The sequence below is a fragment of the Pelophylax lessonae genome (genome assembly GCF_965119305.1).
Source record: "Pelophylax lessonae genome assembly, chromosome: 5".
Classification (NCBI taxonomy): Eukaryota; Metazoa; Chordata; class Amphibia; order Anura; family Ranidae; genus Pelophylax; species Pelophylax lessonae.
Window position 1 is genome coordinate 195,145,008 of NC_138772.1, and position 25,598 is coordinate 195,170,605.

Sequence of the window (25,598 nt, forward strand, 5' to 3'; positions counted from 1 at the left end):
GTGTTGTGTTGTGTCTTGCAGGCATATACTGTCCTGCAAAATGGTGGACAATTTCACCAGCCATGATTTCCTCATCAGCTTCATTGATGAATTTAGGCAACTGCCCTGTTTGTGGTAAGTCAAATCTGCAGAGTACAAGAATAAAAATCTTCGAAAACAGGCCTATGATCATTTAGTGGCCTTCTACAAGCCCGTCTATGCAGCGGCAAATCTAGAGTATATTAGGCAAAAAATTAACAGTATGCAGGCCAAGGGGGGGGGGGGTCGCAAAAACATTGGCATTGTTTTAGTGATTTTTTAACAATCCACTCAGCCTGCACACCCCAGAACCCCCAGTTTGCAGGCAGATTCATGCAGGTGTAAAACATTGAGAGCTGCTTCATGCAGGTGTAAAACATTGAGAGCAGCTGAGCCAACAGACCAGGAGACTGAGACTGCCTCTCACTGCATCCCCAGCACACCTCCGGTCTTACAAACACTGCTGCATCCCCAGCACACCTCCGGTCTTACAAACACTGCTGCATCCCCAGCACACCTCCAGTCCTAACAAACACTGCTGTAGCCTCAGCATTCCTCTGGCTCAACCTTTTTTAAACCAAACTAACGAACTAACAGCTCCTGCAAATGATCCATTCATCCTTGCTTCCATGTCTCTGGTCTCTCACTCCAGGTCAGCAAGGCAGGTGGCTTCCTTATTCCTGTTTCCCTGCACCGCTTCACCCTCAATGCCCTACATCAAGCCCTCTGCAAGTTCAGGCCCCTCTCTCTCTGCAACCCCCCTCCTCTCTCTCTCACACCCCCTCTTTCTCTCCCTCTCTCTATCTCTCACCCCTCTCTTTCTTGTTTTTCACACCTGAGACAATGATTGCCCACTAGAGAGCTCTACACTGGGCAAACAAGGGACAAATGAGAAACATTTAATGCCCTTTTAGATTTTTTGGGGGGGCGTTACATTTTTACATTGATCTTGGTGGGGTGGGGGGGGTTGTTGCCAAATACAGCTCCTCAACAAGGGCACTGGAGACCCTAGATACGCCACTGTATGTAAAGTCTGCTATTTGTTCACAATAATATAACAAACATGCATTTTTATATACACTATAACATTGTAATCAATTGTTCATTTCATCAACAGAGAAGTGTCACTGAGGAGGAGCCAGGTTGCAGCCAGGAGCCTGGGGAGCCCTTGGAACTCTTTCCAGCACCACCTCCTGCCAAACGGAGGCAAAAAAGAAAACATACCGATGAAATAACAGACCAATTTATAACTGAGGCCACCATAGCCCTACGTCGCAAACCGGAGGCAAATGAGGCCTTCGGGAACATGACAGGCAACATTTTAGGGCAGGTGGACCTCTTGCAGCGGCACTATGCCAGAAAAACATTTTAGATGTGCTGCAAAAGGCGGAAAGGGGCTTCCTTACAGAGCACAGCCACGCATGCGAGGAGCACCCATGCCCTCCACCTCCACCTCCACAACAACCACCACCTCGCCAAATGCCACATGGCACTCAGTGGCAATATGGCCAGCATGATCCAAACCTGCCCTCATGGCAGCCGGATTATAGTTATCATCAATTATGATTTCTGTAACCCCCTATTATTTAGTTTACCCCTGTTTGTCATTTTCTAATTTAATTTAGTCCAAATGGACCTTTTTTATGTTTAGGTTTTAAATACGGAGAGTATTTATATTTTCTTTTTGTTTTTTCTGAGTTCCAAAAATAAAGAAAATTGGAAATAAAAAATGGCGTATCTTAATTTGTTAACATGTTTAATATTGTACATAACCAGCAAAATATGTTTGATACATTAATTCATAAAAGAATAAAGGGACATATCAATAGTTAGATGTTTGCTGTCAAAATACAAAGATAATGGTGAAGAGTTAAAATTATTTAATTCTAAAATTTGATAGAACAGATAGAATAGACAAACATTATCTTCATCATAACAGAACACATGCCTTTTTATTTGAAAAGTATTGCATTATGAGCAGCATCTTCCTTCTTCTCACATTTATCAAGATGAGCATGTGCTCCGCATTTCACATATTTTTTGGCCTGCCGCGAGCCTAAAGTTCTTTCTGGATAAAATGTTGAGTTTACTTGAGAAAATTCTTCCGGGACCTTATTTGGTTCTGATCATGCGTGTTGAGATTTGTAGCTGTGTGTCGGCCGAATTCTGTACTGACTGGCAAACAATTGGCCGTTCTGGTGTCGGCCTACAAAAATTTTAATGCTTGCAAGACCGATTCTGTTCGGCCGAGAGTGCGCTGTCGGCTGTCGGAAGCATGATACTAACAAGCCTACAATCGGCAGATCGGTTGTCGGCTGAAGCTTTTCGGCCGACGATCGGTACGTGTGTATGGGCCTTTAGACCCCTTTCACACAGAGGAGTCCGTTGGATGGCAGCTCTGTCTCTGCGCTGCGTGCGGAGACAGAGCTGTAAGGTCCCCGCTGTTCTCTATGGGGGAATCGGATGAGAATGGACCGTCTGTCCGTTCTCACCTGTGTGAAAGGGGCCTTAAACTTAACTAGAAAACAAATTAAATTCAAAAGTTACAAAAGATTTAACAGATCCAGTAGCATGGCATAAATAAAAAACTAAAAACAAAACATTAACCCTCCTCACTCTGGATCTCTCCAACAATGTGTTACCAATAAAACCAATAGCACAAATCCTATACAGGTCTCAGAACTTGCTACAGGACTAGATTGCAAGATACATAAGTACACATTTAGTGCAAACAAAACAAGAAATAAATAAATAAATAATATAAACAACATACAACAAACAGTAATCAAGCAAGTTTTTGCCCAGCTGTCAAAACCTTGCAGGACTCACTGGATAAGAAAGTACAAAAAAATCTATAAAGTAAATCAAACACGTTTCATACATTAAAGGAGTACATTATTTAAAGGGTATATGTAAAAAGTTTAAACAACATAGCTGTTGCAGTATTTATTGATGTTTTGTTTTTTATTTATACCGTGCTACTGGATCTGTTGACTATCATATTTGGATTTAGCGCCGGTTCACATATGTGCGATGACAGACATTGCATGCGATTTGCAGCGCACTGCTCTGCAAATCACATGTGATGTCTGTATGATGCAAATTCAGCCATACAGATTGTATGTATGAATTCCCATCGCATTTGGACACAACTCGCACAGGACCCTTTTTTGGTCCACACCAGAATCGGATTGCATGGGTGTTCACAGTAGATTCGCAGGATTCCTGCATTTCATATTTTGAACTGGGACTAAAAGTAAATGTAAAGAATTTTTTTAAAATAAAAAACATCTCTTAACTTACCTGCTCCAAACAAACCTGCTCTTTTTGGGTCCCCTGCAGGCTCTCCTACCTCCTCTTCTCTGTCCAGTACCCCCACAGGAAGTCGTTTCCCATGGGGGCACTCATGTGCTCGCTCCCAAGCTCCGCTGCTGCGTCCATTGACACAGACAGTGGGACTTGGCTCCACCCCCTGCTCCCTCATCACTGGTTTTGATCGACAGCACTAGCAGCCAATGGATCCTGATACCTCAGCAAAGCCAGTGGGACATGGACCTGAGGGGAGATAAGAGCTGAGGATGAGCACAGCTCTGGATCGAATGAGGGCTCAGGTAAGTATAAGGTGGGCTGAGGGGCAAAAATCGATACCTAAATATTTTTTACCTTAATGCAAGGAATGCATTAAGGTAAAAAATGTTTAGGCTTTAGAACCATTTTAACTTGTTTTCGGGTTAACCACTTAAGCCCCGGAAGATTTTACCCCCTTCCTGACTAGGCCCTATTTTGCGATTCGGCACTGCGTGACTTTAACGGACAATTGCGCGGTCGTGCCACGCTGTACCTAAACAAATTTGACGTCCTTTTTTTTCCACAAACAGAGCTTTCTTTTGGTGGTATTTGATCACCTGTGCAATTTTTTGATCATGCGCTATAAGCAAAAAAAGAGAGACAATTTTCAAAAATAACAATATTTTTCAAATTTTTTTCTATGAAATTCCCAAAAAAAAAGTAAAAATCAAAATTTTTTTAACATTTTTGCCCAATTTATTTTCTGCTACATATGTTTGGTAAAAAAAAATCACAATAAGCGTATTTTGATTGGTTTGCGCAAAAGTTATTGCGTTTACTAAGGGAAAGATTTTTGTCATTTTTTTGTTGTTTTTTTTAGCGAGTAATGGCAGCCATCTGTGATTTTTTTTTGCGGGACTGCGACATTGCGGCGGACAGATCGGGCCCTTGACTGACATTTTTGACACTTTTGGGGGTACCAGTGACATTACTACAGTAATCAGTGCTATACATATGCACTGTTACTGTAAAAATGACACTGGCAGGGAAGGGGTTAACTTTACTGGAGAAGGAGGGGTTAAGTGTGTCCCTAGGGGCGTGCTTCTAACTGTGCAGGGATGTGGCTTTTCATGTAACAGCATAGATCTACGGTCCTACATAGCAGGACCGTATGATCTCTGCTGTTACACAGGGGAGAATGACAGGCGGCTTTGTTTACATTAGCCGCCTGCCTTTCTCCCTCTGTAACTGACGATTGCGAGTGACATCGGGTTCGCCGGTCACTCGCACGGAGGTGTCCATGAATGAGCAGGGGCGGGAGTGCCCCTCTGGCGGCACACGCTCGCCCCCTATTGGCTCAGTCATTTTGCCTGCACGGGGCTGACCGCCGCAGTATATGTACTTGTGGCGGTCGGCAAGTGGTTAAGTTCAAGTTTTTTTTTAATTAATGTAGTTTGTGCACAAATTATGCAAAGAAGAAAGTGGAGCCAGGAGAGATCGGCTACAGCTGCTGCTAAGGAATGTGCTGAGGATACAGCTTTTTAAAGAGCGATCTCTCCTGTGCTCTGTGAATCATGAATAAGTGCTAGCAGGGTAAAATGCATTGACTGTGTTTCTTTGCTCCAACGGTGTCTACTATTTGCTGTATATGGCGTTTTAAAGATTATAAATAAAGTGGATGCAGTTTTCAAGTGTGCAGCCCTTTGGATCCTTTTCCACATGGCTGGATGAGCAGTGCTTGCACCTGAATATACTGGAGGTGAAAGAGACTGTGTGGCGGACCCACCTGGAGCAGCAGTATACAGGTTGCGTGTTATTTTGGTAGTTAGAGTTGTCTTTATTTTCAGTACCGTCAATAATGTGACCAGCTGTTTGTTCTTCTTCTTTAAACAATTTGCTGATTTTGTTTTGTCTAGATGGAAAGTTCTGTGCAAGTTACAATCATCGAGGTCTCATATCAAAGGCAAAGATGAAAGCTATAAAATATAGTATTGTGGTCATCCTTGGTAAGTAGCTACAAATCATCTAGAAAAAGTAATTAAACCAAACTTTCAGGCAAGCAGCTAAATACACGCTTGAAAATTCATTTTCTGCTTTTTAAAGGATCTTTAAGGTCTGTTGAGCCAGTTTGTAGTTCTTGCTTCTCTATCACACTACTCACCATGATGGGGAAAGCTAGGGATGAGCTTCAGGTTTGAGTCTGATATAAACGAGTAAATGAGCGAGCAAACTAGCCAAATTTTTCCAGTTTACCTGCTTGAAGTCCTGGCTGATGTTCGTTTACAATGATGTTTAAATTATAAAAGCCTCAAATCCAAATACTCTGAATACTTACACAGATATGATGTGGTAAAATAAAATGTATATATTAAAAAAAAAAAAGGTTAAGTGATACAAAAAAGTCCTTGTGTGTAAAGTCCATCACTATAATGCTTAACCACTTTACCACCGGGGCTCCTAATTACATGATCACTGTGAGAGCCAGTCAAACTGACTGCATGATCAAAAATCCCACAAAAAACACCAGCATTTACATTTCTTGAAAGGGTGGTGAAAGCTAATAAGAAGGGGTTCAAATAAAAAAATGATTGATGTCTGTGCGTGTGAATGAGCAAGAAGTCTGAGAGTCCTTTACCCATTCACTAATGCAGAAGTAGCAATCTTTCTCACTTATTGTGGGCCTGTAGGTTACATTTGTCTTTTTGAGTTGTATAACAGACCAGCAATTTGGATTTGTTTTGGAGGACTATTAATTTTGTGTCCTTTTTTAAACTTCCACCTAATGCTCACAAACATACAAGTTAATACTGAATGCAGAAATTAGACTGGGGGACAACCTTCCTGAAATAGATCATAAGAAGAATCTTCTATTTGGAAAAGTGTGGCAGTAAGACAGGAAAGAATATAGGGGACCGAAGGACACAAGAAGTTGACAAACAACAACCAGGCATATGAACTGAGATAAGGAATGTGATACAAACTTACCAGCATACTTTGGGCCAACACAAGAGAAACAAACATTATAATGACAATAATAACCCAAAAAGCAATGCAATGAAAAAAGCTAATTCAGATGGAGACTAAAAACAGACAGATGTATAATAAATGAGAATATGACTTCATATCAAGAACAACAAGGGGGGGCTAAAAGTCAAGACAGAAAAAAAAAAAAACTAAATGCACCAGCAATCACATAGAGAAGAGGAATAAGTATCCAAAGGACAGAATTCAGACAGCTTAGACTAAAGAGCAACAGACAAAATGTGAGCAGCTAAATTAAGCAAGAATGCTTGCTGCGGTTACAGCAGTAATTTCAAAGTCATGTAAAGACTTCTAAAAGTTCAACATTTGTAACTAAACAGGACCTTTATAATATGCTTTTTTGGTTTTGTTCTAATGAATTCCAAATTACTTTTAGGAGAATTTGCTTCTAATTGGTCCTAAGCAATTAAAATCTGTAGTATGCCACATTTCCTTTTTTTTTTTTTTTTTTTTAGGTTTACAGTTAGCAAATGCATAAGAGTGAAACATGACATTCAGAGGCTGACATATTTTGCCACTGCATAATGTAGTTTTATAATTTAAGTTTGTGCTAACAAAGGAACCCCCCAAATTCACATTCTCAGAACAACAGTGAGGTTAACATTTTGATATTTTTACATTCCATGTGATTGTGCTGGAGCTGTTCTTTATTTAGGTTACAGAACAATCCAAAAACAAATTTGTTAGAAGCTTAATGCTAATGCTATATATTGCTTTATAAATTAGAATCTTCATATGTACTGAGTTTCACTGGAGAGTAGGCTCTTCTTTTCTAGCTTCACATTATGCATATCTGAAGGTAATGTAATAGTTAAAATTGGTTAAATAAAAGCAAGCAGAGCACATTGGATAATGCAGATCAACATTGTTCATAGTATAAATAATGATTGCATTGCACTTGCTAAGTGCAGACTTGATCAGAGCAGACAAAACATTCCTGTTTAGTGTCAGGTCACAAGGAAGCAGATAGTAGGAATAGGCAGATGCTTCATTGTCATTGTTGTGGTTATTTAGGGGTTAATTTGTGCTGTGGTGTAGCTTCCTCCTAGGTGTGCCATTTCCAGTTTGGAGGAGATACAGTATATGTAGGAGAAAGCCAGACCTCATGTTCCTTTTTATAGAGGTGGGAAGTTGGAGCAGGACCATACATGTGAAAAGTAATCAGTTTACTAAGCTGGGGTTACCACGTAGCAGGACGCTAGTGCAGGATTAAAGACTAGCTTAACTACCTTGTGAGGACACAATTCAAGGTATTTAAAAGGGTACTGAACACCACATCACAGCCTGAATAAATGACTGCCTGAATTGTACCATTCTGTAAATTTTGCTAAAATGTAAACAATGTATGAACAATGAAATTCTTCAGCAAAAGAAGTTACTAGTTAACCACTTAAGCCCCGGAAGATTTTACCCCCTTCCTGACCAGGGCTTTTTTTGCGATTCGGCACTGCGTGACTTTAACGGACAATTGCGCGGTCATGCGACACTGTACCTAAACGAATTTGACGTCCTTTTTTTCCCATAAACAGATCTTTCTTTTGGTGGTATTTGATCACCTGTGCGATTTTTACTTTTTGCGCTATAAACAAAAAAATAGCGTAAATTTTGCAAGAATAACAATATTTTTCACATTTTTTTTTAGATGAAATTCCCCCCAAAAAAATTTAAAAATCTAAATTTTTTAACATTTTTGGCCAATTTGTTTTCTGCTACATATGTTTGGCAAAAAGCATATTTTGATCGATTTGCGCAAAAGTTATTGCGTTTACTAACTAAGGGAAAGATTTCTGTCATTTTTGGTGTTTTTTTTAACGCGTAATGGCGGCGATCTGCGATTTTTTTGCAGTACTGCGACATTGCGGCGGACAGATCGGACCCTTGACTGACATTTTTGACACTTTTGGGGTTACCAGTGACATTATTGCAGTAATCAGTGCTATACATATGCACTGTTACTGCAAAATGACACTGGCAGGGAAGGGGTTAACTTTATTGGGGAAGGAGGGGTTAAGTGTGTCCCTAGGGGCGTGCTTTTTACTGTGATTGGACATGGCTACTAGTGTAGGAACAGTGATCAACGGTCCTACATAGTAGAACCATATGATCACCATTCTTACACAGGGGAGAATCACAGGTGGCTTGTTTACATCCGCTGCCTGCCTTTCTCCCTTCACGGAGGACGATCGCAAGTGACCGGCGGACATCGGGTCCGCCAGAAACACACACTGACTTCCCAGGGAACGAGCCAGGGTGGGCGCGCGCCACCGCGGGCACGCGCTCGCCCGCTATTGGCTCACAAGGAAGTGACAGGCTAGTGACGTATATATACATCACTTTGCCTGGCAGGGGCTGACCGCCGCCGTATATAGTCATGCGGCGGTCGGCAACCGGTTAAGTGAATTTCCTGTTTTACTTGCAGAGGTGGTAAGAATTTGCCCTACATTGAATGGGAATGGGGAACAAAATATAAACCTTAATGTTAACCTTCTGTATAAAGAAGAATGAGAAATAGCTGGTGGAGAGAATCTGTGCTCCATGCAGTATCTTTCAAAATGTCCCTGTAGTCACTTTTGGGAAAGGTGCCACTAACAAGTGAAAAGACACCAGTGTGGGGCCTGGTGATTTGGCTTTCAGCCATTAGAGGAGCTAACCTACAGAAGAAAGCAGTACCACCAGGGTAAAACTTAATGAAAGTAATCATATAAAAATGCAGTTCCCACATGCTAACATGTCTCTTCATCAACTCAATTGCAGGTGAAATCCACAATATGGGTACTACACATGTGTGGTTTGTTTCCTTCCGAATAAATATTCGGACAAATTTTTTGTTATTCAGAGATTTGGATATATCGGAATACCTGAAGTGCAGTATAAACAAAGTTTACCAAATGCTCCAAATAACCAAAAAGAATTCATCTGAATTTCGGACATTCGGATCGAAATTCAAATCAAATTTTACATCGAATTCCAGTCAAATTTGAACTGTAAACATATCTATGAAATCAAAGACTATGTGTATTATTAGAGTACCATTTCAAATGCTATTTTTGTTAAGCCAAAGATGATTTAAAGAGTCATTGTAATCATTTGATGAAGATTTTCATCAAACATCCAATCATGTTTACTGCAACATTATTACATCCTCTCTCTGTATCTCTCCTCCTGCTGGCTACCTTAAATGGATAGTCCTACTCCAGTATGGCCTGATGCGAGATGGGATTATTTTGTATGCACCAATAAAATAGCAACATTGTAAGTGCATTTTTAATTATTCATCCAATATAAAGGTGCCTATCTGCATTGTCCGAAGAGAGCTATGCTTTTTCTTTTACTGCATTATTTATGAAGTAATCTATTTATAGAAAAGATCAATGTGAGACTATCTCAGCATTCACACAAAAGCATGCTGCGGCGTGACATCAGCATGTAGACTTTGCCCTGATGAGTTTCGTCCAGAAGGACATCTTCAGGGAGCTACAAGCACATCCTCTGTGCTGCTTTTGCTTTGCAGGGGCCAATTAAATAATATATATGGCTGTATTTTGAATTTTTACTGCAGATTTTAATGGAATATATCTTAATAAGAATAAGCTACACTTTAAGTATTTTTGATTTGCTCTTTCCTGAAGCTTTATTTTTTGACATCTTGGTGTAGCATCGCTGTTTGAATGCAGAGAGTTCCTGGATACAGACACCAAGTCAAACCTGACATTTGAGACCATGTTTATTTATGAGATCATGCTATATGGGCTTTGCATGTTGTAGCAGTGAGTCTAGTGAGTGTCCAATTCCAGTGAGTGTCCAATATGATGGGTACTGGTCCATATGCCAGTGGATTTAAACTCAACTGAGATTTTATGGTGGATGACTGAATATCTTAACCACTTTACGACTGCTCACAGTAATATTACTGCGGCAGAGTGGCTCGTTATCGTCTGACGACGTAGTACTACGTCGTCAGACACTCCCCCTTCTGGGCGGCGCTTGCTTTGTTTTCATTCACAGCGGGAGTCGGGCCAGGGGAGGAGCAGCGGCGATCGCCGCTGCTCTTACCCGATCGTCGGGGATCGAGTCTGGAGATCCGCCCGCTGTGTGTAAACACAGCGGGCGGATCTCCATAGTGACAGGGAGTGACAGATCGGACTGTTCAGCATAGCTGGACATCCGATCTGTCCATGACTCACTCAGTCACCACCCCCCCCACACGTCAGTAAGCACCAGGCATACATTAACCCCTCCCTCTCCAATAAAATTAACCCCTTCCCTGCCAGTGTCATTTTTACAGTAACAGTGCATATATATAGCACTGATTACTGCAGTAATGTCACTGGTACCCCCAAAAGTGTAAAAAATGTCAGTCAAGGGTCCGATCTGTCCGCCGCAATGTCGCAGTCCCGCAAAAAAAATCGCAGTTTGCCGCCATTACGCATTAAAAAAAAAAACACCAAAAATGACAGAAATCTTTCCCTTTGTTAGTAAACGCAATAACTTTTGCGCAAACCAATCAAAATACGCTTATTGCGATTTTTTTTACCAAACATAGGTAGCATAAAACAAATTGGCCAAAATTTTTTAAAAAAATTGGTTTTTACATATTTTTTGGGGGGAATTTCATATAAAAAAATGTTAAAAATATTGTTATTTTTTCAAAATAAACGCTCTTTTTTTGTTTATAGCGCAAAAAGTAAAAATTGCGCAGGTGATCAAATACCACCAAAAGAAAGCTCTGTTTGTGGGAAAGAAAGGACGTAAATTTCGTTTGGGTACGGCATCGCACGACCGCGCAATTGTCAGTTGAAGTTGCACAGCGCCGAATCGCAAAAAGTGGCCTGGACGGAAGACAGCAAAATCCTCCATCCTACCAGCTCATGATAGCTATAGTCACTGTGGGAAAGATTTACTAAAACTGGTGCACACAGAATCTGATGCAGCTGTGCATGGTAGCCAATCAGCTTCTAACTTCCGCTTGTTCAATTAACCACTTGCTGACCACTCACTGAGCTGGTACTGCGGCAAAGTGGTTCATTATCGTCCAGCGATGTAGACCTACGTCACTGGACAATGCCCCCTCTCGGCGCCGCGGGATCGAGTGAGGAAATCCGCCCACTTGTGTAAACAAAGTGGGCGGATCTCCTATGTGCAGACAGGGACAGATTACAGGATTCAGCATAGCTGAACCTGCGATCTGTGTCTGTGTCACACAATCCCCTCCCCCCACACACATCAGTAAGCATGAGGCATACATTTAACCCCTTGATCACCAATAAAGTTAACCCCTTCCCTGCCAGTGTCATTATTACAGTAACAGTGCATATTTATAGCACTGATTACTGTAGTAATGTCACTGGTACCCACAAAAGTGTAAAAAATGTCAGTTAGGGGTTCGATCTGTCCGATGCAATGTCGCAGTCCTGCAAAAAAAATCGCAGATCGCCACCATTACTAGTAAAAAAAAAATAAACAATAAAAATGACAAATCTTTTCCGTAGTTAGTAAACGTGATAACTTTTGCGCAAACCAATCAAAATATGCTTATTGTGTTTTTGTTTTACTGAAAATATGTAACAGAAAAAAACAAATTGGCCTAAAATGTTAAAAAATTTTGATTTTTTAATTTTTTTTGGGAATGTTAAAATGAATGTTCAAGACATTGCTTTGTGTTTCTTTATACAGCTTTTGTATTGTGTTGGAGCCCCTATTTTATTTTCGACATTCTGGATAACTATGAAGTGTTGCCAAAGACTCAAGAGCGAAACTATGCATCTATAATTATTCAGAATCTGCCAGTTTTAAACAGTGCTGTCAATCCAATCATTTACTGCATATTTAGCAACAGACACTGCAGATTATCAAGGTAAGAACTTCATTAATTTAAGTATTTGCAATCTATCCAAAAGAGCCAATGAGTGAATGCTAAAAACCTGCTAGCTTCAAAACAAAACTAATTTTCAGTAAATCACTATGAAATATCGTTTTTGGGTATACAGTATTATTGGTTTAAATGTCAGCACTTTCTTTTATATGAACTCCATGCATACAGTATATAAAGCTGATGTTTAGCTAAAAAAAAAAATAAATAAATAAAGAATTCCTCACAGCTTTAAACACATCACTTACTTGTAATGAAGTGTGTCTCAGGTTGTGCAGGCAGCTGGATCCTGAATACATTTTCACTGCAGGGATGCCTGTCCTCTTCCTGTCTCTGAACTTCTGGCTCTAAGACATACGTTATTACAGAAAAGTGATGTGACTAAAGCTGTAGGATTTTTTTTTGTTGAACTTCAGCTTTAAAAAACACTGGCCAACCTAAGAAACACTGGCACTGGAAAAGAGAACTCTGAAAACAGATATATATATATATATATATATATATATATATATATATATATATGTATATATGTTTTTTTGTTTGTTTTCAGTGTCATGAAACAGGGGTTTTTCCTTACTAAGCCTTTATACTTGAACCATACAATATATTCTGCTTAGGTTGCATGGGGCCTGTACTGGGGTGATAACAGGGAGCTGCCATAAGGAACAATAATGGTTCATAGACATGTGTGCTAAGGTTTAATTAGGAGGAACATATAGGCTGGATTTGGGTAGGTCATGTAGCATAAAGATAACATTTACAAATACTGATTTATAAAGTCCTTAGAGTTATTGTGGCAGAAGCCACAGTTATGTAATTTGTGAAGTTTTATCTTTTAGGCCCCTTTCACACAGGCGGACCGTTCAGATCCGCCTGTCAGTTTTTTTTGGCGGATCTGAACGGTCCCCCCATGCATTCCTATGGGGCATCGGATGGCAGCGGAGACATGTCCGTTGACATCCGAGCCGATCCGATCCGTCAAATCTGGACGGATGGAAACCAGTCTCAGATGAGAACGGACCGACAGTCCGTTCCCATCCGATTTCCCCCATAGAGATGCATGGGGAACTGACAGCTGTGTCTCCGCACACACAGCGCGGAGACACAGCTGTCCTCCTGCTGCTCAGCGGGGGATCGGTGGCTCGATCCCCCGCTGAGAAAAACGAAATCCGTCCTACGGACGGATAGTGTGAAAGGAGCCTAAAGTATATCTAAACCCAAAAGCAAGAATGTAATATATACCATTGATGGATAAGGAGACTTCATTGATTTTATTTTTTTCAGTTTTTTTCCTTAGTTTTCACCTGATAATCCTGCAAATAACTATAAAATAATACTTTCCTGTTTGTCTCCATGGCAGCCTACGTGTGGGTTAACCCCGCCTCCACTCCAAGGGTATAGGACCCCCCTCCCATAAATTTCAGCTCTCAGGTACAGCAGGTGTTCATTTTTTGTCCTCCTCCAAGGACCTACACTTCTGATGTCTTACTACGTCCAGCTTACCTTAGGATACTTTGGATGGTGTCTGCATGTCCAGAGCCCAGCCACGGGCGGGTGAGTGACATTTAAAATCCCCTGCTCTCTGCGGTTGACTGAAGCTTGATCGGCATTCTCTGACATGGGTCTGAAGATTCGCATTGCTTCCCTTCATGGCAGCGGTATTTGTTATTTATGTGCACTTTGTCTGTCTCTTTTCCTATCACTGTACAATATGTTTGTTTGGCCCAATGGCGCTGGAACGCTTCCTGCGTTCCAGCAAACCCTTCCTGCGTTCCAACAAACCCTTCCTCTTCCTCCTCTGCTTCTAGCGTCCAATCGGTAGACGCTTCGTGGTCCCGCACATGCGCAGTGCGCCGCGAGCGAAATCGAGGCTTGGTTCGCACATACGTATTAGCGATCGCGGCCGCATCACCGCTGACGTCATTCCGGCGGGAGATTTAAACAGCTGACGATTCCCCTGTACTTTGGGAATGTACTGTGGGCGTTGCGGCAGCTTCCCAGTGTCTCTGGATTCCTTGCTACAGGTATGTGCAATGGAGACTTGACTGCAGAGGGGGGGGGGGGGGCGGAGGGTTGTCACCTCACAATGTATCACTGACATGGTGTCTGATATGTATTACCTTTCTTTATCAGTCTGGTTGTTTGGCCTGAAGTATGGATCCTGCGTCACCGCCCTCCTGTGGCCAGCCCTCTCACAACAGGTGGGTGCTGGCATTTTTCAGAGGGGGGGGGGGGCGGGGAGGGCTTGCTGGTCCCTAGGTCATGGCTAAATCCAGTGTCTCCCCGATTTTCTCTTTTTCCATCAGCTCTTCCAGGCCTGATTTACCACAAGAAAGAGACCCTGTCAGACCTTGTGGGAGTTCATCCTCCAGATCAAAACGCCGTGAATCTCCATCAGGGAGTAGGCAGCAAGGGAGATGCTCTAATTCCTCCCCCAGACACCATACACAATACCAGAGTCACCGCACATACCAGAGAGCCTGTTGGGGTTGTGGGGCGCATGTCCCGGAGGACAAGTCCCTATGTGAGCCATGTTTTGCTCATGCAGCCGGTGAGAGGGGGCAAAAGGATCAAGGATTGGAATCTCTAGTGAAGAGAATAGTACAACAGTCCCTGAAAGAATGGGGTACAGTCCCACCACCTGGTCCCACCACATCTAGTTCTCCAGCGGAAGTGCAGGAAGATCAAGGCCCCTCTCAACCGAGCATTACTTCTGCAAAATCATCTGACAGTGATTCGGAAGAAGAAGGGGCTGTAGGCGGCTTTGAGTTCGCCCTAGTTTCACCCCTGATCAGAGCCATTAAAGAAGCTCTCAGATGGGAGGATCCTGTGTCTCCTCAGAAAAAGCAGCGGAAGTTCTTCAAGCACCTTGGTAAGGAGCGTATCAACTTCCCTTCCCTCTCTGAATTACAAGAGGTGATTACTGAAGAATGGAGTAAAGGGGATAGTAAGTCTTCCTTATCCTCCAAACTTGGGAAATTATATCCCTTTAAACCTGAAGATGTCGCCCGTCTGGAATCTGCTCCTCTTGTGGATGCGGCAGTTACAAGATTAGCAAAGCATGTCACTTTGCCACTAGATGACGCGGTCTCTTTCAAAGACCCTTTGGATAGGAAGATAGATCTGGACCTAAAGAGGATCTTTGTGACGGCCGGCGCGGCCTGCAAACCTGTGATGGCATTAGCAACAATGTCTAAAGCCATGGAAGTCTGGGTTTCCGATATAGAATCCAAACTTGGAAGTCTCTCGGAAGAAGCCGTAGAAAGTTCCCCTATTCACGAACTCAAGCTGGCTTCAGTGTTTTTAGGAGAAGCATCTATCGATGTTCTGCGTCTTCTGTCCAGATCGATGCTATCCTCAGTAACAGCAAAGAGAGCCTTGTGGCTTCGCCCGTGGATTGCAGATCCAGCTTCTAAACAGGCATGGTGTAAGATCCCTTTTGAGGGTACTTCCCTTTTTGGAAACAAACTAGACAGCGCCATTGCCAAGGCTACTGGCGGAAAGTCAGGTTTCCTCCCGCAAGACAGACGACTATTTGGTCAGAAGAAGCCTCAACCTAGGAGGCAATACACGGAGAGATCAAGAGATGCACGCTCTTACAAGCCTAATAGAGATTTCCGAAGAAACTGGAGAGGTGGTCAATCCTCTACTCGGAGGTCATCAAAAAATCCAGCGCCTGCTGGACAAGATTCCACTAAATCTTTTTGAGATTGGGCCCGTCCAGGCATGTCAGGTGGGGGCACGTCTTCTCCATTTTCAGCATGTCTGGGCGGCCTCAATCACGGACTTTTGGACCGTCAGGACGGTCTCTACAGGCCACAGATGGTCATTTCTGGCAGATCCAGTTCCAAGATTCATCTCAACTCATTTACCCTGTCTAGAAGAGAGAAGAGAAGTCTTGCTCGCCTATGTAGACGCTTTGGTGGCTCAAGGAGCGGTAGCTCCGGTTCCGGAACAAGAAAAATTTCAAGGGGTTTACTCACCCCTCTTCTTAGTCCAGAAGAAGAACGGGGCCTGGAGGCCTGTTATAGATCTCACATACCTGAACAAGTTCATAAAGAATGAAAAATTCAAGATGGAAACACTCTCAACTATTCAAAGGGCAGTTCTGCCGGGAAATTGGCTCGCCTCAATAGATTTGAAAGATGCGTACTTTCATGTACCTGTGGCAACCGACTTCCACAAATATCTTTGCTTCTGTGTTCAGAATCAGCATCTGCAATTCATTTGCCTACCCTTCGGCCTGTCTACCTCACCCAGAGTATTCACCAAAGTTCTTCTAGCAGTGGTAGCCTTCATAAGATTGAAAGGTATACGTCTACATCATTACTTAGACGAACTTCTGCTTCTGTCTCAAGAAAAGGATCAGTTATTGGCACACAGAGATCAGGTCATATCGACCCTCAAAGAGTTTGGCTGGCTGCTAAACCTACAAAAGAGTCAGCTGGAGCCCACTCAGTGCCTAGTCTATCTTGGGGCGCAATTCGACACCGTCGAGAATTCAATCTCTCTCCCATTAGAGAAGATACCGGTAGTGAGGGAGAGAATCCTTCCGGCTCTTTCCTCTCCTCGGCTGAAAGCCTCTCAGTGCCTCAAAATCATTGGCACCATGGTGTCCATGGCTCCAATGGTCAAAAGGGCTCTCTGGCATATAAGGCCCTTCCAAAAAGGGTTCCTACAACAATGGAACACAGAAGAGAAAGATCAGTACATTCATATCTCCTCCAGCATGAGATACAGTCTTCTTTGGTGGCTGCAACGCAGGAATCTGCTCAACTGTCATTCTCTGGTTCCAGTCTCATGGACTATAATCACAACAGACGCCAGCAACTCAGGTTGGGGGGCTCATTGTCTGACAGAGATGACACAGGGGAGATGGTCTTTTCAGAGACACACTCCAGTCTCCAATATACTGGAACTCCGAGCAGCCTACCAGGGTCTTCGATCTTTCCAACACCTGCTAGAGGGGAAATCTGTAATGATTCGGATGGACAACACCACGGCAGTGTCTTATGTGAAGAGACAAGGTGGGACACGGAGTCTCTCTCTGCTATGAGAATTAGCCCCGATCATGTCCTGGGCCCAGACTCACCTAGTAAACATCTCGGCAGTTTACATTCCAGGTTCACAGAATGTTCAAGCGGATTTTCTGTCCAGGGTCCAGTTGAACCACAACGAATGGTCTCTCCATGTGGAGTCGTTCAAATGGATTCTGTCGTTGGGAGTATCTCCCGAAGTCGATCTGTTCGCCTCCCCTTGCAACCACAAGTTGGAGAAGTATGTCACGAGAGGCAAGTGTCCTCAAGCTTACGGGACAGATGCACTAACCGACAGGTGGGAGTTCAGCAGGGCTTACGCCTTTCCTCCAGTACCCATCATTCTCAAATTCCTGCAAAGACTTCAAGCGGAAGATGTGGAGATAGTGATGGTGGCGCCTTTCTGGCCGAACAGGCCATGGTTTCCGCTACTCCTACAACTGAGTTACCGGGACCCGGTCCCTCTTCCCCTCAGACCAGACTTGCTTCTTCAGGGAACATCAGTGCACCCCTGTCCTGCAATTCCCCGGTTGACGGTCTGGTTCTTGAGAGGGAAAGGTTGGAATCGCTCGGCTGCCCATCTACAGCCATTTCCACCTTGATGAATGCTAGACGACCAAGTACTAATAAAGTATACTGTAGAATCTGGGCAAGATTCATGGAGTCTGCATATCCTGAAGGTATGTCTTCCTCAGTCCCTGGGATTCAAGAAATACTAAGTTTTCTTCAGGCTGGTCTGGATATGCCCCTTTCAGTGGCAACTCTTAGAGTTCAAGTTTCGGCCTTGTCGGCCTTCTCCGGGGTCATGTGGGCCCAACACCCACTAATTCAACAATTCTTCAAAGGAGCAGTCAGGCTCAATCCTCAGAGAAGACCTAGGTTCCCAAAATGGGATCTACCTCTTGTCCTAAATGCCCTCTCCAAATCGGGCATAGATTCCTCTTCTTCTATCAAGGACCTGACCATCTGAACTGTCTTCCTGGTAGCCATTACTTCGGCTAAAAGGGTCTCTGAATTAAGTTCTCTCGGATGTAAAGAACCATTCTTGACTTTTTTTCCCGGATCAGGTAGTACTAATACCAGGGCTGAATTCAAATCCGAAAGTCACCTCGGTGTTTCACCAGAATCAGGAGATTGTCCTGCCTACTTTCCGGTCATCTAATGAGTCCAATCCTCATCCGTTGGATGTAGGAGAATCCTTAAAAGCCTATCTTCAAGCAACTGCACCATTCAGGCAGTCTGACAACCTCTTTGTCCTGTTCTGGGGAAAGAACAGAGGTAAACCTGCTTCATCTAGGACTATCGCTTCATGGATAGTGGCAGCTATCCAACAGGCCTATAGAGCTGAGGGGCTGGCTCCTCCGGAGGCGGTGACGGCGCACTCTACAAGGAGTATCTCTACTTCCTGGGCGGCTTCGCGGCACGTGGCTCCAGATGTGATTTGCAGAGCGGCTTCGTGGTCATCAGTCAATACTTTTATGACCCACTATTGTGTAGAGCCTGCTTCTCTGTCCTCAGTTAATTTTGGTTTGACTGTTTTGTCTGCAAATAGCATGAATTAAAATTTTCTTTGCTAAAGCATTCCCACCCGTGTGGAGTGAGCTAGTTATTTCCCACACGTAGGCTGCCATGGAGACAAACAGGAAAACGGAAAATTCCTATCATACTTACCGTAATTTTCCTTTCCTGATAGTCTCCATGGCAGCCGGAGTACCCACCCTCTCGTCTTGGATTCGGCTAAGATATGGAACACCTGCTGTACCTGAGAGCTGAAATTTATGGGAGGGGGTCCTATACCCTTGGAGTGGAGGTGGGGTTAACCCACACGTAGGCTGCCATGGAGACTATCAGGAAAGGAAAATTACGGTAAGTATGATAGGAATTTTCCGTTTTTTGACCTAGGGTGGCCCTCTCACACTTAGTGTATTTATGGAGGAAGCCATGATTGTTATCCAAGCGGGACGTTAAACATATATTTCTCTCTTTATCTCTGAAGAATGACTATAGGGGGTGGGGGGATCAAAGATTTACAAAAGGAAGATCACATTGTTTGTGCTTTCAGTGCAGCTGAAAGGAATCTATAGGTTACAAGGCTTGCATTTCTAGCAAGATCAACATGTATTTTCTGTACTTGCTGAAAATGTTATTAGCCTGAAAAATAAAACTAATACAGCCACCATGACTGATAAGGTGAAATATATTACATTTCTATTCATGGGTTTAGATATAGTTTAAGAGTTACATTTGTTTTCTTTTTCCCTACAGGGACAGAAACTCAGGAAAATATCAAGGCACCCTCAGAGACAAAACTGAAGGAGTAGAAATGCAAATTGTGTCCAAGCCAGAATACATCTAATTCATGGGCTGTCATCAAGACAAAGGATATAATGAAGTTAAAATTCAAATGACCATACTTTGGCTCATTTCATTACAGCACACAATGAGATGCAAATTGTACATACAGGGCATTTGTGATGTTTTCATAGTTGTGAAACGTTTCTTACCTGATTTAAATATATCGTGTCTACTTTGTTAGTTACAGGGTTTTAAACTCATTACTCTGATTGCTGACAAATATAAGCTATAAATTACAATAGTTTAATAGTTATTTACATAAAGTTTATATTTATTTATTGATAATTAAAGTAAACAAGTCAAATCTGGGCAATTTAAATGGAGCCTATCATTAAAAATGTCTTTTATTTTACCTTCCCTGATTCCACTCCCCACCCGCATCCATTACCATGCAAATTACATTTTTAAATAAAAACTTTCTGTTTTCAATACATATCCCTTTGTTCCTCTATGCATTGCAGGCAGATTTTGGCTGGTGGGAAAGGTCATCAGAGTGATGGTAATAGCTTCCTGAAAACACCCCTCCTTAAGCAGGCCATAAACTAGTAGAATTTCATTTATTTTTTTTATTTTTTTTAAAGAATGTAATGGCTTTCAAATTGACTTTTGTTTTCCACTACAGTAATGAGAAAATTCAAAAGAGTAGGATGGAAAATTTTGAATGAACACATTTCTAACAGTGAGGGCCCATTCCCACCATAGAAACACAGTCCGGATGTGTTCTGAATGAGTTTCTGCATGTGCGTTTTTGATGCATTGCAATGCGTTTTTGGTGCATGTTTTTGATACATTCTTACACATTTTTCCCTTCCCTTTTCTCCTTAAATAAGGACATGCGCGTTGTGGTGCTTTTTTAATGCGTTTTAGCACATTTCAGTACAGTTCATTGGAGAAAAAACGCAGCATGTTCTACTTTTTTTTATGGAACTGGAAAGCACTGGAACTGACCACTCTGGAGTAAACTTTGCCATTGGAAACCATATATCTTACTATCCATGCATTTTTGATGCAGAAAAAAAACACACTGGACTGCATGTGATGTGAACCAGCTCTGAGTGTGACTTTCATGTGGGGAAAGTACATTCACTCCAAAATTAACAGTTAAAAACAAACATTTTTTAAGCATTTTCAAATCGATTTTGCCAAATCTTTATACTTACTGATCAGAATTTTTGTACAAATGTTCACATGAACGTTAGTTTGAAAATCTACCAGTGTATGGCCAGCAGGACTACTGTTAGGAATCATGGGGCCCTGTACAGTCAACCTAACAGGGCTCCCTTACCCAGCCTGGATGAGTGTGTGGGTTCAGGTGTATGGCCCCCAACATGGCTCCAGCCACATGAACACACCACTCATTCTCACTGTGTGAGTGAGTCATTCTTTGTTTTAAATGATTTTTTTACAATGTTATATTTGTTGTTTTTAACATGCTTAAGCGCCCATTCAGACTGGCGCGACGCGACTTGCAGGGACTTCATATAATTGAAGTCAATGCAAGTCGCCTCCAGGTCGCCCCAAAGTAGTACAGGACCCTTTTTCTAAGTCGGAGCGACTTGTGTCGCTCCTATTAGAACGGTTCCTGTACTATTCAATGGCGAGCGACCGACCGCGACTTGTCAGGCGACCAAGTCGCCTGACAAGTCGCGCTAGTGTGAATGGACCCTAACAGCTCTGTTTGTGTGTGTGTGTAAGGGGGGGGGGGGGGCTTTGGTGAAATATCGGCGGTCTAGACAGACTTCTGTTGAGACAGGTAAAGACTGAGAGCATACTGTAAATTCACAAACCTCTTTCTGCAGCCTCGGTTGAACTGCATATTGATCCAAAGACTATAGAGGGTATAGACCCCCAACTATGGCAGGATTTTAAAGACTCAACTAAAAACGTACCTAAATTTACAAAGTTTATTACAAAATTCCATTCATTAAAATAACAGCCATTGTTTAAAAGGCATATTAGACATACATGCACCTTTCCCAAAACTATTATTTATTATTGCAAAACAACTAGTACAGAAAGCTCCAACACTCTTGACACATTTCTTGGATAAAGATCCACTTCATCAGGAGTTCATTGGTGGAGCACAAGTATATTCACTAAATGAAAAAGAACATACATGTAAATTATTATTTTAACAGTACCCAAAGAGAAGGGATTTACTAGTAGTCTCAATCTGTGCATAGATCAAGAAAAGTTACCTAAAACACAGACAGAGCCCCAGACCATGGGGCAAGGTGCCAAGGAGACACCACATAAACCACACAAAGATGTTTTACCGGACACTATATGGTGTCTACACATCTACATGATATCTATAAATATAAGCAAAAGAAAAAGGGGGCATTTTTATGAATAAAATGGATCATTAACTATGTCCATATTATCAAATAATAAATACTCAAGGGATGCGTAATAGTTTCTTTTACCTGTGAGATCCAAAATGTAGCTTAATATTTGTACTGATTCCGACCTCTTGATAATTAGAGTCTATAAAATATAAAATGAAGATGACATGCTGTTCTTTATTATGGACTCCGGACATAATTTTATAATGGGGTCAGTATAGGCCAATAGTATAGCTATAGATGGCAGAGGTATGAATAAAGGCTGCATACCAATACAGAGATTATTGATATATTGGAATAGGCTTGAAAAAGTTATACCATACCATAGGGCACCTGCCTATATACTTTCAATATGGGCCCCATGCAGAACACCTGTAATGGAGGCGCGGCATAGAGGCACAACCAGCCGGCAGCTGGCCAATTACCAGGCGCAAGCGCCACAACTCCGCCCTGTACACCGAGCACTGCTAAGTATACCAAGGTAGCTGCCAGGTCGCCCACGCATGTGGGCAGTGGCCATAGGCATAGCCATCACGTCAGCAGAGTGAGGTAATAGTGGCCCATTTGGGAAGTATCTAGGCAGGTATGGGGGAAATTGGTGCCCGAGGTATCCCTTGAGAATTTATTATTTGATAATATGGACACAGTTAATGATCCGTTTTATTCATAAAAATTCCCACTTTTGCTTTTGCTTATATTTATAGATATCATGTAGATGTATACACGCAATATAGTGTCCGTTAAAACATCTTTGTGTGGGTAATGTGGTGTCCCTTTGGTGCCTTACAGGCGGGCAGATGCTACACCTTTATCCGCAGATCTGTTAGCCAACTTTAGTGCTAGCCCTAAGAAGAGCCCTCAGCCCTAATAAAAAAAAAAGGTATCTGGCTGATTTAGTACAACAAGCCTGTTGAGTTTTTTTTTGTACGATCACTGCCACCGGCTATAGCTGGAAGCAGTGATCAATGTATTCTGATGTCGGGGAAACCTTCTGCTGTCAGAATACAATAGCATAATGAGAGAGATTCCTCAACAAACACTGACTCATAGTTGAAGGAAACAAATCCGAATAACCTATAGCAAGTCTTACTGTTGCTTTCAATCCACAAAGTGACATTCAAGGAATTTTTAGAAATGTGGTGTATTACGTTATATTTGGATGCTGTAAATGGGTGAATCCAAACATAGCTTTAAAGGAAAAAGTTTAGCCTTACATATTAGTTAAATTGCTTATATATTTTAGTTTAATAATCTTATTTATTTATTGGCTTTTACAGAGGATAAGACATGCTTATGTATTTTTTTATCTCCACCTCAGTTTGGATTGCTCACATTTGTACTAGGTTTGCTACTAGATGAGTCTGCAGCCCTGGTTAGTAAAAATATGTAATTTGTAAAGACAAGTAACCCTTATTCCAGGAATGCTTTTTTGGGAAAATTTAAAATAGCACATTTGTTAAAAAGCCATACATACTAATGCAAACTGCAGCCCTGCATATCACTCCTCAAATGTTACCTTTCTCTAAACAGGACACTTAATTTCTGTTTAAAAATTTTTTACATATTTTTTAAAATTCTGATATGCTGCAGTGCCTGGTTATAGCATATTAACATCAATCTTGTTATTCACTAGAATGCATAAAATAAATGCTAAAATAAGAAAAAGAAATGCAACATTTGGTTCTATCAGCATCCTCTATAGTTTATGGCTGCTTTATTCTGAAGAGCTGGACTTTTTATGATTTTACAATTATTTATTTATGATGTTTTAATCTCTTTTGACAGATGTCTGAACTCTAGTTGAGTTTTTTTTGTTGACCGATCCCCATCACCATTATTGATGCAATTTACTATAGGACTTTTATAGATAATACAATAAATAGAACTGAATGGATACCACTAATTCCGGCTCCCTTCCTTCACTTTTATTTATCAGCTTGAGCAAACACTTTTTTATCATTACATTATATTACATTATATTATATTATATTATATCATGGGCAAAGAAAAACAGTTAATACATGGGAGGGATTTTCAACATAGTTCAAAGCACAGACTAAAAATAATTTTAGCAATTATTCAGATTTGCGTGTAATGTTTTTGTTTTCAAAAGTTAACTGTGATGCTTTAAGAAATAAAGAATCTCTAAAATTAACATTTACACATAAACATAAAATTTAAAGATAACCTAACATTAAAATACTCCCTAACCCAAACTTTAAATGCACCCTTAACCCCTTGCCGCCGGCCACACACAAACATGCGGCCTCTCGGCAGGTGGGCCTTTGTGCAGACCAGCCATATGTTTGCATGAGTTCCCGGAACAGTTACTGGTGGCTAACAGAAACCACTACTTGCGATCGGAAGTTTTCTGATCAGGTGACCGCCATGACAGCCAATCATGCCGATCACATGATCATAAACCCCGCCTCCCAGCATCCTAAACCCTTACAGGGCGGGGAGGTTAAAGAGACCCTGTCAACTTGCCCATTCTGGGCAAAGTGACGAGGTACAATTAAAGTGGAGTTCCGGCCTCAAAATCGATAAAATCGATTTTGGGCCATCCGCTTGCTAAGGGGAACCTGAAAAAGAAATGGATACTGGCGATTTTTTTTTTGGTTACTTACCTTATTATAGAAGAAAATATACTCACCTTCCTTCCACTTCCTCCCTCTGCGGCCGCGGCCCGCGCCTTCACTTTCGGTTTGCGATGATTCCTGGGAGCTAAACGTCATCTCTCCCAGGAATCAATGTGCCTGCATCGGTACCGCTCGTCACTTCCGGTGCAGGCGCGGCATTCATTGCTAAACAGCTTCTGGGCATGCCCAGAAGCTGTGCAGGGATGCCGCACCTGCACCGGAAGTGACGAGCGGGGCCGGTGCAGTGCATTGTGGGACTCTGACGTCACGAAGAGGACAGAAAGAGGGATGCTGCGGCTTCAGCTGCCCACACCTTAAATGGCAGCGCTGGAGAAGAAATTTTCAAGGTAAGTATTTCTTCTTACATGTAAGTGCGACCCTGGACAGTTCAGAGGCTATCCATTATGGAATGTACTAGCCCTGACTGTCCCGGGGGTATTTTTAGCTCAAATTTACCCCCTAGGCCGGAACTCCGCTTTAATGCCTAATCCCCAGCCACCTTATGCTCACTTTCACAGTGCTCTCCTATTACATTTTTGATCATTACTGCTACAAAACACCCAGTGTCAGAGCTTAAAAGGATCAGTGACATCACTCATTTTAGCATGTAACAGTGCATGAGCCTAGCAATTGTATCATGGGAGGAAGTCACATGTTTCTCCCTGTGAAAGTGAGCATAGGGTGGTTGGGTGGTGGGATTTAAACTGAACCCCAAATGGGCAAGGTGACAGGGTCTCTTTAATCTAAACTTAACATAAGCACTTAACGTAACACTTACCAAGGGTATTACCACTTTTGCAGCCAAATTGGAATAACACATACTTTGCATTTGTTACGTGTTCCAATTCACATAGCATAGCTTACCTTTTTTATGCTCTTTTTTTTGTACCCCCCAGCAAGGAAAATCCTACTATTTCTCTTATTTATGAATTGGCCGAGCAGCTATGTTTGCCAAAATTAACCATGTCTGTACTGTGCAGGTAGATGTTCGTTATCAATAATAACT

At 42.1% G+C, this 25,598-nt stretch overlaps 1 protein-coding gene across 1 annotated transcript in view; it reads left to right on the forward strand.

Moving 5' to 3' along the window:
- The window catches only part of NPSR1 (neuropeptide S receptor 1), a 387,050-nt gene extending 367,330 nt beyond the window's left edge, over nucleotides 1-19,720 (forward strand). Inside the window, exons 7-9 of the mRNA XM_082259924.1 lie at nucleotides 5,223-5,312; nucleotides 12,022-12,202; nucleotides 19,519-19,720. Of these exons, the coding sequence (XP_082116050.1) occupies nucleotides 5,223-5,312; nucleotides 12,022-12,202; nucleotides 19,519-19,609 (362 nt within the window). The 3' untranslated portion in view covers nucleotides 19,610-19,720. The remainder of the gene's footprint in view (nucleotides 1-5,222; nucleotides 5,313-12,021; nucleotides 12,203-19,518) is intronic.
- Nucleotides 19,721-25,598: the final 5,878 nt, after the last annotated feature.